Here is a 15,109-nt window from a genome sequence, read left to right on the forward strand (position 1 = left end):
ACAGAGTTTATAGAAGTTTCTATCTATTGCCTATCTTGTGTGAATCACCAGTGCAGGAGAGAGAGGGCCTTGTTTTGGAGCAGTAGCAGCTGAGATGCTAAACTGTGATGCCTCGCCTATGAGACATAGCCATAGGAAATAGAAAAGAAAAATCGTTTGTTCTACTTGGGATCGCTATTTATTCAAAGTGCAAAAAATATCCAACAGAGTCTGTAAAACTTAACACATGCACAGTGAATGTCACAGGATGACCTGTCCATCCTCCACTCCCCGCAAGCAAAGAGCAACAGCATTGGCCCAGATGGTGCCTTTTTCATTGCTGACTCACAGATCGGGTGTCGGAGCATGCACCGGAGGAGCAGGCAAGAGCTGCTCATCACCAGGGCTGGATGCAGCAAATTACCCAGCTTGTGCCTCCAAGCAGCCAAAAGGTAAATACCTCTCGTTCCCAGTCAGCTCCTGCAAACCTGACTTACAGGAAAGTTCTTGGGCAGTAGATCCACTCCATTCACTGCAGGAGAGCTTTAGGACAGCTTTGATTCCTCAGGGCTAGCTTATCCATCCAGGGCGATGTCAGGCTGATTTCTGCACAGCGCAGTGATGCTGTTGCAGGTGTGGGCAGGAATCAGGTTCAATAGACAGCAATCCTTCAACTTATCCCAAAAACTGCTACTGGAAGAATATTTTTGTTCTACCTTGGAGAGAGAGAGAGACTCTAAAAATCATCCTGGGACATGAAACTGTACAAATAAGTAAAAGATCTATTACATACTACATATTTCATCAATTAATTTGTTGTATTAAAATACATAATTTTGCACAATGATTTTTGTAAATCTAAAAATCTATGCAGGCCAGTGATAGAAGTAGCATATTTTAAACAGGATTGACAAATTCTCCCAATACAAGAAAAGGTCTTTATCATTAATGTAAGAAATACAGGGAGTCCTACCAGAAACTATTGTATCCTCTGTTGCTAGTATTTATGCTGAGATCAAATGACTTGCTTTTTCCATCAGGCCAAGTAATCTGACATAACTGAAACCCTCTGTACAAGAAAGACTTGCAAAATCCATACAGGGCTTCATTTCAACCAGTGAATTTTGTTAACCCACACTCTATGTGCACATCCAGAATGTGAGTGGAGATCCTTCCAATACATTTACAAATACATATTTCAAAGCAATTCAGCAAGCTTTATCAGTTATCATTTCAACTTGGCTGGACCCCTTCCATTCAACATTTGGCAGATAATATATAATTTTCTTCATGAAGAATATTTATTACAAAAAGAAAAACATTATATACAGTATTACTACATGAGAGACTGGAGTGGAAAATTATACTGCTGGGAAGTTCTTCATGATAAGCACTCAGATCCAGATTCCAGTGGAGCTGCAGGACTTAAATAACTGATTAGCTCACCTTGGCTATGAAAGTACATTTAGATGAATATTAGACAGTTTCCTTGAACTTGTAAAATGTTTGTAAACCGAGAAGTCTGCACTGAGCTTCTGCCACCACTGATGCCATGGTGGAAGTATGGCTGATGTGTGCCTGGCCAGCAGTCAACCATCAACTGCATTGCAGACCCCTGCTCTGCATGGAGCAAGGTATTTTCATGACCAAACCACAAGTGCCTGGCTGAGCCCTTCGGTCTTCGCCACCAGTTTTGTCAGGAGAGCCAGCAGCAATGACAGGGCTGGTCTGGGAGATTTTTGCAGAACTGTCTAATGTAGGTTTTTCAGTATGATTACAAAGCATTACAACACCACACACAATTTGCAGAGTAGGATATTGTACGATTTTTAACTAACACAGCTGATATAAAACATACTCTACTAATTACAACACAGCTAGAAAATGCCAGCTAGGTGTGATACTGAAAGACCTGTGCAGTACTGTTGTTCAAGAAAATCTTAAGGAATAGTGTTTAGGGCCAAAATGCAATCACAAAATGCTCTCTGTTAAGTATTGTTAGGGATGGACTGGGTTTTGTCTCTTGATTTCTATCATCTCACTTGCACATTTCTCTGAATTCAGAGCATAGAGCCCTTATTATGTCGGACAAACTAGAAAGGGCTGCTGTACATCTGCGTTTAGTGATCTATTAAGCATCAAGCTGCATGTTTCATGCAAACATGGGGCATGTAAAAGGTGAGACTCTCAATCTTCACCTTCACAGATATTTATATTTAAATTACTAAACACTCCCCTGTTTGTCAACCATAAGAACATCAAAATAGCTGAGAATAAAATACTTAGCATATTGCAGAGCAGGTACTAAACAACACCAAGCAGAGCGCTCTCAGAAATGTTGCTTAATGTCCTCACACTCAGTGTGCACGCTTCATTTTACGAAAATAAAAGTGGTCCAAGAGAATGAGGCCATTATCATAGAAGCTTTCGACTGGGTACAAAACAGCACACCCCAGGTGGGATGAGCAACATGTTTCTGTAAAGCTTGGGCACCATCTACCCTCTTGCATCCTCCTCCAGAACATGTTGAAGATAGTAGCATTGACAGGGTGGCCTGCCATGCTGGAGCAGAGAGTCATATATACAGCCACGTGCTTTCCACCTAAGCGAGCTGACTATCAGCCAAGTTACTATCAGCAAAAGTATTCGTTAGGTTGCCCCTCTATCTTTGGTATTGCTTCTGAGTCCACGCTGGATCTAGCAGACAGCAGCCTGTTCGACTCATCGGGGGTATGTCTAGTCAAGTATTCTCCTTCCACGCCTTTTGCCTTGGCCCCAGGAGACAGGCTTTCAAAGGTGACATAGGACTCCTGAATTTCCTTGGGTTTCCGCACAAAGCATTTTTTGCAGCGCCTTTTCAGTGCGCCACAGCAGACCACCAGCGTCAGAGGAACAGCAATGACACAGGCCACGCTGATGACAACCACATTGATGAGTTTCTGGGTCCCTCCTGCACTAGCAACTTCGTCTGTGGAAAATATGATGCATTGCTCCTTCCTGGGGATCAGCCCTTTCACGCAGACGCACACAATGTATTTGGTCTTTGGCAGCAGCCCATAAATGGTGACCTTGGTCTTCCCTGGCTCCACGTTGATCCGCCGCATGTCTCTCTCTCCAAAGATAGCGTAGAGGACACTGAACACTGTCGTGTTCTTTGCCAGAGGCGCCTTCCAGGCCAGGGTGATACTCTGGTCAGTGTCTCCTATCACCCTGACGGACCTCACGATTCGCTCCGGCTCCTGCTGACCGGTAGGCGGGCTCACCAGCAGGTTTCTGGGGTTGCTATCTTGTGCCACATCTGGGAGGAGGAGGCCCGCTCCAGTGCCCACTCCAGCCCTGAGGGTAGGCACGGTGGAGGTGGTGATAACATACCTTGCCACTAGCTTGTCATTGTAGGCAGCTGCCTCCATCCCACTTGCCTTCCCGCTCCATGCGCCTTTGGCATTAGAGTTGGGGTCATCAGTGCTTTCTGAGTCTGTGATGATGAGAGATATGAACGCCTCTGTTGCCCCCAGAAAATTCTTTGCTTTACAGATGTACTCGCCAGAGTCGAGATAAGAGACTACAGGCAGGCCCAGAATAGACCAGCTCATCCCATCACTGGAAATCTCTTGATGAACTGCAAAGAAGGAAAAATGTAAAATAAATAGGCAATAATCAAAAGAATTAATAACACGTTTTGTAAAATATTACTTCAATCAGCCAAATGTCTGCTTGATACAGCAGAATCATCACTTCATTTTACCACCAAGAACATTACAAAATCAAAGTAAATCCAGGAAAAGGACATTAACACCAAAATTAGGTTATGTTGGGATTCACACTGCTTCAGACTGAATATATGTGAAGCATTTGATGCTATTTCCTTTCAATTGATGTACAGTTTGAAAACAAAACAGGCAAGGTTCTTCCATTAAAAAAAAAAATCTTAAAAGCTCTTATGTAGGTACAGTACTTAAAAGAGTGGAAGGAGTAGGCAGTAACATGACCTAGTTGAACATTAGATGCAGTCCTCTCAGTCACAGAAAATATAAACAGGGGAGATTTTCTTCTAAAAACCATATATGGACTAGTCTAGAATATATGGAGAAAAATAGCTGAAAAATAATATCCCTTTTACAGCTAAATTAGTGCAGGTTTTTATATTGAGCCAAACACAGGGAAGTCTGATCACTTACCACTGAACGATAAGTATGCAGCTGAGTGTTGATGTTCTCACTTGGTTTACCAGGAGGCTAAAACTAGCTTTTTTTGCCTTTTTCTATTTGTGTAGAAAAAGAGCTGGGATCGTGCAGAAGGGTAAAGCACCTTCTTCATTATTTAACCAGCCTCCTTAGGATGAGCACGTACTATCTCTGCCCTTTCCCACTGAAAGGTAAACCAGGGAGATGTCTGAAGGGCAAAGGTAAGACAGGATGCAAACTTCTCACAAGCCCTGGTGGGGTCAGGATCCAGCCTTGGCAACCAGGGCACGTTCCAATGGCAGTGAAATACAATGGCAGCAGAAGTTACTTTTTCAGTTTAATTATTTACTGAACGGGTATATTAAAAACCATAAAGCTACCTGTCTTCCTATGGCACTTCCTCATACATACAGACTGTGGGCTGTTTCTCATTCCTTTCTACTCAGAGCATCAACATTTCAAACAGTCATATTATAGCATTGGCGCAGAAGCTGCCATTGCTGAGAAATAATGTATATTTTCAGCCAACTTTTTATCGAAAGGTGCTAAAGTCTGATTTAATGGGGCACGAAATACATCTTTCTCAGTTGAAGCTCAAAGTAAACTCAGCATACACTTTCAGGAAAGCATTCTCTGTTTTATTTTTTGTTGTGGTTCTCTTTCAAGTGTAGGAGGGATGTTCGCAGCATGATGGGTAGACATTATCATTATGAGGAGCAGCTCTGCTACATCCTGCATATCATGCACAACAGAGCAATGACTTGTGCAGATCCAAAAAAAGGATATTTATTACAAGTGGTTCTATTGCTATGAAAGAAAAATGCACTCTCCCCTGTTTCTGTGCACTGAGGAGTCCAGTAACACTTTGAAGATCAGACACCATACTTAGCGCTTTATCTGCTGAGTTTAGACCCTCTATGAAAATCAGGGCCAAGAGACAGTAACATTCAGGGGAGGTTGGAGGCATGAAGGTTCAAGTCCTGATCCAAAACTTCTAGGGCAAAAAGCTAAGGATGACTGCCTTGAGTGCAGCGAAGATTTCTTTCCTAAATTCCCCAAACATTAAAGTACCAACATTGCAATTTGGGGTCCAATCATTCTTGTGAATGGAAATGAAAACATGTGACATGATTGGTCACAAAAACAGTAGTTGTTTGAAGGCTTCCCCTACAAGAGGGGTGAGCAAAGAAGAGAGACCTGGTCAGCATTTCTGCCACAAAGCATTTTCCCAAGGCACCTTGTCAATCCATCAGAAATTAATCATTTCTTGGAAGCATTGTCACTGAAGTATTGTATCCTTCAGCAGTTTAGTGGCTCTTTTCTCTTTTAATATACCAGTAATGTTGCGTGTTTGCAATCTTTTCTTTCTTTGCCACAGCAGGTTTGAATCCCAGTTGAATTCATGTCAGACATCTCTCTGGCAGAGATGTTTACTAACTGATTAATAGTAGCTCATCATTACTCTCAAAGACCCATAAAATAATTCAGTGGGAAGCCTTTTCAGTGACTGAAAAACTAAATAACTAACCTAAAAAAGCCTCTTGCTACAGCTGGACATATTTCATTTCTTCAGCTACAACAGATTTGCAGAAAACCCTTTGATTCGTCTCACCACTACCACAATTGTTAGAAAACAAAGCAAAACCAACTTTTTACACGTGTTAGTGTACAGTTATCTGATGATATTTACATCAACATGTAAGTAATTTTGTAGAAAATCACAATGCAATAGTGAATTACACGGGATATTATTGTGAATTATAGTGAATATTAATTTTGCACCACTTTCTTTTTTTGGGTCTTTTATCAGTAGGTAGGATCTGTTGTCATAGAAGCTTCCATTTGCTCTACAGTCCGTAGAAAATAAAGATGCGGGTCTCCCTCATTCATTCCATGTGTATGAGAAAAGCTTAAACCAAACCCACCTGTGCCATTCAGTTGAGCACCATCAGCCCTTCTCCAGCTGAGCTCAGGAATAGGCACCCCTGTTGTTCCACATCGCAGTAGCACAGTGCTGCCGAGGATGGTCTTTACTTTGGCTACGGATGTATGTACGACGGGACTTTGACACTTCCTTAGCTCGACTTGGCTGAAGACAACTCCTGCAAGGCTCCGGGGGGTGAAGCATTTCAGCCTGGGCTCAATGAATGCTATGTTAGGAGACTGGAAATTTAGGAAATGGACCATTTCATACAGACTGCAGTCACATACCCAAGGATTGTCTTGCAAGCCTGTCAAAATAAATCAGAAGACTAAGTGACTCCAATAGCACCTTTTATTTCTGCCACTTTTCTATTTTTCAGCAGAACAAACTGTGGCAGGCTCCTAATCTGCCCGCGCATATGCAGGGATATGTGGGGGGAGCGGTTGTCCTGACAGCCCTTTGCTGCTGTTGGCTCAGCCTGATGGATCCTATAGTTGCCAGTTAGTAGAAGAAAGTAAAGAAGTAAAAACGGCTTGCTAAGGTATCTCAAAATCTGGAGCTGAAATCATATTCTTTAAGTTCAAAGCGGGACTATTCATATAATGAAAACATCACCATTTATGCACATAAAGAAGCAAAACAAGAAGTAGTTATAAACACACTTGGTTCCAGAATGGAAAAAATAAGTAGCCACGGGGGACGGTTGGTTTGTTTTGGGGTGTGGATTTTTTTGGTATGAAGAGACTATGGAGTCTCTTCCTTAGACAGGCTAGGAAATTCTTCTCACTGGAGATTATTAAAATATTAGCCAGATTATCAGGCCAACTGTCAGGCCTGCAATATATGTAGGTGATCCTACGTGATTGTAAGAGTTCTCTTCCAGGCCTGTTATTCTAAGTTTTTTTCATTATTTTAGTAATCAGTGTTTTTTTCCTGAAATGCTAGTTTGCATCGATAAGATGAAAGAACTGTTTTAAGGAGTAAATTGAAGAATATACATTTTATGGTATATAAAAGAACACAGACAATAAGTATATTAAGAATATACATATAGAAAGGGGTATATTGAAGAATACACTCCTGTTTTGGAGTCCCAGAATGTTTCTCTTTTTTCTGCTATCTCAGTGAGTGCTTATTGAACTCAAATTCTGAAAAAAAAAAAGAGACATTATTAAAAATAAATCTGTGAAGATGATACTGAAAAAGCAAAATCGGAACTAGGGCAATGCAGGAACAGAAGCTGCATGCTGATTAAATCTGTGTCATCCTACTTACAAATATTCACATTCACCTGACAATTTATGGTCTCTAACAACTTTAGCTAGCAGAATTGGCACTGGGGATGTTTATACCACCTAGGCATGCATTTAAAGCCTAAGCCAGGAGCATAGCATCCCAGGCCTCTTGCCTGCCATGGGAGTGTGCTCTGCTCCCTCCAAGGGGACCTCACCTCCTCTTTTCCACAGGCAGTTCAAGGACATGGCTCAGGGCTGGCAATTGCCTGGAAGTCAAGAGTACTAATATTCCCTCAATTTCCAGCAGGAGGAAACAACAGCTGCCCACCCTGTGGTGCCCACTCATGCTGGCCCCTGGCGCACAGCAGCAGCAGTCATGCAAGCAGCAGCTTTCCAGCAAGAACCAAGTTTTGACCCAAGCACAGAGGATGCGCTACAAGGCTCCATGGGCATCAAAGAGCTGCTTGAATTTTCTAGAGTCAACAGAAACACAGGGTCAATCAAAAGACCCTGACACCTCAAATAGACCATTTTAAAGATGGCTGAAAAATCTCTCGCTGAGACCATGCTACCCAGGCTTAGAAGGGGATCTGAAAGTGGTGAACCTTGGTGGGAGGGCATTTCTTATAAATTAATGTATTAAAGTTAAGGGGACTATAAAGAATGAAAGTTCAGAGCTTGGCTTTGGTTTTTTCATGGCATTTTTGCTAGCAGCTTACTTCTGACTTCATGCACTAGATAACAATTTATTCTGGATTCCCTGGCAGGTGCCCCAGCCCCAGTCGATGGCGTGGCACCCCCACAGCCCCAGTGAGGCCTTTGCAGCCCTGCATGGCACAGTCCTGTGGGCTCACGTGGGCAATCCTCATGTGGAAAAGCATACTTTTTAAAGTCGTCTACAAGCAAGGGATCTGAAGAGGAGTCACACTGATGCACTGTAGACAAAGGAAGAGACTGGGCTGACTCTTTATTATTCATGGAATTTTTTTATGCCTCCATGAGAAATAGTCATGGGCAGAGTGAAACAGAAACATGCAGCTGTGTTCTTCCATTCTGCTCCTGTGAGGGACATGCTTTTCATATACCTGGTCCCTATGGGTGTCAGCAGAACAGGACCTAGGAGCTGGAGTGTCTGTACCTTACTCATTTATTATACTCATTTGTCTACATGAATTGTTTAGGATCCTGGCACAAGCAACCTGTGCACAGCTGGCTACGTAAATACTCAGGCTGGCCACGAGCATCAAGGCATGATCTGTTCTTCTCAATAAAATACTGTCCTAATCTATTTTGAGTAGAACAACATTTTTACATGTAACTTGATTCTAAAAATAAATAGAGTACAATCTAGGCAGTGTCTTGTCATGTCACAAATTAAATGGGCAATCCCAAACAGCCAGCTTTGGTTTAAAGAACTTGATACTGCATCTGGCAAAAGAAGATGACAAAACACCTGCTCCTCTCCTGACGTTAATGAAAACTTAAACAACATCTGCTAAGGACACTAAAAGCTTTGTAGGTGGCAATTTGAATCTTTTTAAAGTCTTGTGTCTCTTTCCACTGCAATCTGGTTTTAAAAACTTTACCCCCCCCTAAATTTATCCAGAGAACAAAGAGCAGTGGGTACTTCCCAGAGTGAAAGAAAACTTGCGATATCTCTGATGAGATTATGAGCAAGTGCCTGAACTCACATCTGTGGCTGTAGAGGCAGTACACACAGATACACACCCCCTACAGATCAAACACAGTTAGTGGAGCTAGGTCAGCTCATAGCAAGTGAAGACAGCAGATGGCAACAGCTCTGAAACATCATCAACCTGCCATGGATTTGAACCAGTGCACGATCGCTAAAAGGCTGAGTAGTAATCCCCTGAACTAGTAAATGTGCCCGAAACCTCATCTGGGGATGCTGCAACTGAGAGGATTCAAGACAGTCATTTGTAATATGCCCTCTGACAAAAAATGGACAATTGCCCCAAAGCCATACTTCTGAGGAGCCCAGAACTGTCACCAAAAAGTGGATTCTTGTAGCTTTATAGCTGCCCTTGAAGGCAGCACTATCTTGGTGGCTTTGCGGAGGCTAGGGGTTAATTCTGTGTGAAAAGATAAACAAGGCTCCGGAAAGAGACAAACTGGTAGTCCTGACCCAGATTTTACGCTCAGTGATGGCTTTATTCCTCTTTAGTTTGGACATAACAAATAGCCATCTTTTTATTTAGCGCTGCTTAAAATGGATTGATTCCATAGTAACTGTTATTAGAAAAGAGCACATGAATGATGTGGAGCTCTAATCATATTTGTATTTCTGTCAAAAATGGCAGTGTCAATAAATAAAAAGGGCTTGAGCAAGAGTCACCAGTTTTGTGTTACAAATACTCAAGCAAGTGATGAAGTTTATGGTGTAATAAACTGGATGTGAGGAGCCTGAGGTGAGTTTGTTAATATGTAAATGAATTTGCACACTTTATATGGGGTATTAAATTGTACACAACAGTGTAATTGTTGTGGTAACCACAGTGGGTAAAAACGCTGCAATAAGATGCAGAGCTCTTGACATTGCCCCCTGCAAAATGACAGGCACTTCTCTTACCTAGGATGATCTTGGAGTTATCATTGGGGAAATAAGGAACAGCCTGGAGGTTGGCCCAGGTGGCAATAAGAGCCTGAGGAAGAGTCATAAGCTTATTGCTAGACAGGTCCAGGTATGTGATATTCTTGACATAACGAGCAGCATCTGGAGGGATTGAGGTAAGTTCGTTGTTGTGTAAATCCAGAAGCCTTAGCTGTGGCATGTCAGCCAGGGTTTCCCAGGGGAATGATATTAAGTCATTCCCATCCAGCCTCAGCTCCTGCAAGCGACGGAGGCCCTTGAAGGTGATCCCACTGAGGCTTGCCAGGGAGTTATAGGGCATCCAGAGGTATTCCAGATTGTGGAGCGCATGGAAAGCCTCTCCTGGCACCCTGCGGATGGCTGTCTTTTCTATCCGAAGCTTGGACGTATCTACAGGGATGTTCACAGGAGTGAGGGTCATCTCTGGGTCATTACACAGCACTGTCCTGGTAGGGAAACACAAACACAGGGGTGACTTTCTTGTATTTTGAAAAGCTTTTGAAACTTTATTTTAGTGCAAGATTTTGATCTGCCTTTCTTTCTTCACAAGCTTTCTACTTGTGACTTCTTACTTGCTGCTGATCTCTACATCATCACCATAAGCACATCAACTTGCAGTAATTCGCATGTACCTTTTGACTGCAGAGATTGCAGTGTTGTGCCTCTCATGGAGTGGTGTGAGTCTGAGTCTGGCCTATATAGTGTTTCCTGCCTTTTTTTCTTTCAATTTGTTTTAGAGTACTTATTATAGACAGCAGTGACATTCATGCACAACAGAGGATTCTAGTGCATATTAAAACAAAAGGATCCATAAATTGAACAACAAAAGACATAAAAAAAGAAGCCTTACTGACGTGTGGGATGGCAGAAAATAAAATAGATTAAATACAGCACAGGATCTTTGGTACGTGAAATGAGGATAAGAAAGTCAGCTAACAACTCACTGGAAATACACTACAGTATTTACTATGAAATAGTCTGGAAGGTGTGTACAGATGGTAGCAGTCACTGCACTGCAGGCATGTACAGTTATGAGAGTGAAAGTGCAGAAAATTAACACTTTGGAAAACACTACATTAAAAGCAAGGCAGATTTATGTGTGTTAATCGTTCCTTCCCATTTCTAATCTCTAGAGGTCAAATCATGAAAACTCTAAGCTGCATTTTCACAGCCTTCGTACAAAAAATTGCGACTTTGACTTTGCCAAGATGTGGGATCATAGATAGCCATGGGGAATGAAGGGAGACAAAATAGGTGTCTCAGACTGCACTTTAATTTGCCTATCAGCAAGGAGAGAAAGGCAAGTTCTTAACAAAATACAAAGCCACCTTGCAAAAGGTAACATGTTAGATAGATAGGCATGTCCCACTCCACATGCTAAACAAGATACTGCAAGAAATGTAATGTGATCTGACAAGTAACATTTTCTTATCATGCTGCCTGACTGATAAACAGAACATAACAAAGCTGCCAAAACCAGATTGGTTTTGACTGAAAGCAATTACTCCTCTGCTATCAACAAAAACAAATAACATCACTGAACTGCTCATGCAAATTTCCCAGAGTTAAATGTTATTTGAGTCTACAGTTAAATTGTTAATTTAGAATCAAAGCATAGTACATTACTCTCATCCAGCACTTTTACTGTGGCATTAAATTCTACCCACCCTCTGCTGAAAGTTGAGATTTTGAGGAAGAGAAAAAATCTATCAAATGAGAAAAACCTATCAAATAAGAAAAATCCAGAAATCCTCTTTCAAGATTTTTTGTGTGTGTAGGCATGACACAAAATGTTTGATAACAGAGACACTATGGCAGTAAAACAGTGTGCTTCTCATACTGTCCCTAAACCATGTCAGTGAGCATGAAATATTTAATCTATGGGAGAATCTCCTTCTACTAGTGAGAAATATGAATCATAATGAAGAAAAATGGTGACATTATGCTCCTTAAGGGACTAATGGATATTTGCTTGATTATGTATCTTAGCAAAACACATTACAGCTTTTTCCAGTCACTGAGAGGAAATTCCCCTGGGAACTGTGACATTTATGGAGCAATAATTGGCTCTCCCGCTATTGCACTCCCTTTTAATAATTGCAGACTACTGGTGTCTCTACCATGCTTCTTACTGGGAAAGATTCTGGTATTAAATCTATAGCACCATAAAAGAGATAAGAAAGTAGATCTATTTCATGGGGATCCAAAATACAGGGGACAGACAGCTTTTCATTTCAGTACTGTGTCTTGTCTAGAAAATAATTATTCCAAAGGATCTTGCAAATACTGTATCTCTGTCATAAAACCTCCTCTACTGTGAACCATACCTTATAAAAATGTAGCCTATATTTCATTAAATCAGATCGTTACTTTGTGATTGCCCCTCAGAAAGACTTTTTTATTAGAGTCTTCCAGAGAAATGCCTGCACAATGGCATTGCATTCAAAAATGGATGCCCTTCTGGTCTTGTCGTCTTTTTTACCTGAAAGTTTCCAGCCTGAGAATTATTTTATTTTTATTATTATCTATTTTTTTGGTTCATTCTCATCTAGAGTCTATTGCTTTGACTAAAATCTCCAACTAAAGGATTTTTTAAGTAAATGGAATTGCAGTTTTTGGTACCACAGCATAAACCAAATCTAGTTCCACTTTAGAAACAAACCAGCAGAGCAGAATAAAGCCTTTTAAAACTAGCATTTTCAGCATAAAGGTAAAAAAAAAAGAAAATGTTGCTTAAATTTTATTCCCTTTTGCTGTTGCACCAGCAGTAATTATGTCACTTCTGTTCCGAAAGATGAGATGCCCAAACGCTTTCTCTGAAATCAGCTTACCGCGTTTTCAGAAGCTAATCCTCTGCAAATAAAGCTAGAGCGTAAAGTGACTGGAAAAATAATGGACACAAAATCTGGATGCAATATTTTCTCCTCCAAGCATCCTTGCAGAGGAGAAGAAATAAAATCCCCGACACCCAGAGAAAGAGCAGCAACTCCCCTGGGGAGAGTATCAGCATACCTGGCTTTCGTCCCTTCGCTGAGGCTGTGGAAGGCGCAGCTGCACTGCGATGGGCATGAGCCGCCTGCCCGTGGCAGCCCTCCGAGCATTGAGCAGCAGAGCAAACTCACCACGATCCACATGGCTACCTGTGCATGGGAAGGACACCTGGGCACTAGACAACGTGGAGGGTTTCGCCTATTGTTTTATCCATTAACTGGTCACATCTTGTTAACTCCCTTTCGTTTTCAGCCGCAGTGTGATCTTCCAGCCCTCGCTGAGTCCATCAGATAAAAAAGGATAGGCAGGGATTAAGGATGGGGACTTGAGTTATTTTCATGAAGGTGCTTATTGCTTCCTGGAACCATACTGACAGCATTTCTTCCCTCAGGGAGCCCCATCAAAACACCATCCTCAGGCAATCTGTGGCTCTTGTGCAAGAAAAAAGCAAACACACTTTTTGGGGACCTGCATCACAGGCAAGATAACTGTTATCTGACCAGGAATTAGCAATAATTTACTTCCTCACAGGGAATTGGGAATACTTAAAAACAGTTTATTGTGCTAACGGAACATAAGCCTCCTATATAAGAATACTACACATATATAGTGATACTATTAAAAGGCTTTATTTTCTTTTAAAAGTTCCTAGTTTTATCAAGCAATTATTGAACTGTTGGCAACATGTCTGATATTAACAAACAATTAATAACCCTGTAAATATGCATATATTTCAATTTGTACCAGGGCTAGCACATGCCTGCAGGACTGTGCTCTGACTTGCTGATACAGCAAAGCCCAGACCAGGACCATTTTTGGGAGCACCACCTGATACAGGGCCATGGGAGAGTTTCAGGAATGCTAAGAAAAGCTCAGCTCTGTCTTAAGGACAGCCCAGGACCGAGTGTCAAATTATTTTTGTCCGCTCCTCTTGAAGACAGCTGTTTCCCATCTACTAGCAAAGGCAGCCATAATTGCAAAGCTGATGGAGACCATCCATGTTTTCAGCAGTCTTTATCTGACTCCAAAGAATGCAATACATGTGAGAAAAGTAGAGCCCAAATATGCACAAATATAAAGCTTAAGAAGCTGCTACTTGAGATCAGAGCAGAATTGTACTCATACTAGCAAGGACATCTCATGTTTATAAAGACTATTATTTTCTGTTGAGTGTGAAATATATAAATCACACTACAAATATGCAACACTCCCCTAAAAGTAAAAAGCTCTGGAGAAACTGATAGATGATTACTTTCACCCTGATCAGATTGCTACTCCCCCACTTCCCAGCCATACTGCATTATAGCTTTGGCAGAAAATGTGACCCCTGTGTCAGACAAAAAACCAAGAAAACACAAGGTAGAAGTTAACAGAAATGAGGAGTAACTGAATGGAGCCGAACAGCTAGAGATAAAGCACTAATCAGACACTACTCCTTTGGCGAAGCTTTAGGAAAATATTTCTCTTCCAGTTCTGGAGCTCGGGAAAGCCTCAGTGCCCAGCAGAGTTACAAGGGAGAGTGCCAGACACCTCACTCCAGTGTAAATCATGAGCAATTTTACTAAAATCCTGGACCCTGTTAACTCAATAGGAACTCTGCCATCTGTTTCACCTGAAGAGATGGGAGTGTGGGATAAAATGTGGCTGAGGTAGAAACCACCCAACATCCTGTTGGCCTTTCAGCAGCAGTCACTTCCTAGCTTCCCTTTTCTTTACCTAAGGTCAGAGAAGCAGGGGAAAAGAATTACAACCACAAAGATTTCTCTAAAAATTAGGTTTTCTTGGATCTTAATTATAGTCATATTGATCAGAAGAAGTGCCCATCACAGTCTCTTCCATCAGTGTTTGAAGATGCCATGGCTCTTCTGTCCACCTCTTGAAGATAACCATCGAAATTCAGATTTCTCTAGCAGAGAACTACAGCTCTGCACCTTTTTAAAAGCCTGTTTGTATCTACAGCTGCCCTTCTGCAGAGATATACAGAAGAATCAAATCATATGAACTGCCATAAACCAAGGAAGAAATATTAACAATGATGTAATCCAAAAGACATTTTGAAGGTTAGAAGAAAAGATTAAAAAAAAGAACTAACAAAAAACCCCACCACAGACCATTCAACATGCAAAGATTCCACCTGAAAGTGCTATGAGAGACAGACATGTTTTGAAGAGCTGCTGTGGATGTT

At 41.5% G+C, this 15,109-nt stretch overlaps 1 protein-coding gene across 1 annotated transcript; it reads right to left on the minus strand.

Annotated features, from left to right (window-relative positions):
• Nucleotides 1–245: 245 nt before the first annotated feature.
• LRIT1 (leucine rich repeat, Ig-like and transmembrane domains 1) lies at nt 246–13,067 on the minus strand. The gene is made up of 4 exons (XM_010306929.2): nt 12,946–13,067; nt 9,913–10,379; nt 6,089–6,394; nt 246–3,598 (listed from the first exon to the last, which is right to left on the minus strand). Exons 1-4 carry the CDS (start codon nt 13,065–13,067, stop codon nt 2,613–2,615), a joined length of 1,881 nt encoding a protein of 626 aa, XP_010305231.1. The 3' UTR covers nt 246–2,612.
• Between the last annotated feature and the right edge of the window lie 2,042 nt (nt 13,068–15,109).

The sequence above is a fragment of the Balearica regulorum genome, chromosome 7, assembly GCF_011004875.1.
Source record: "Balearica regulorum gibbericeps isolate bBalReg1 chromosome 7, bBalReg1.pri, whole genome shotgun sequence".
Taxonomy (NCBI): domain Eukaryota; kingdom Metazoa; phylum Chordata; class Aves; order Gruiformes; family Gruidae; genus Balearica; species Balearica regulorum.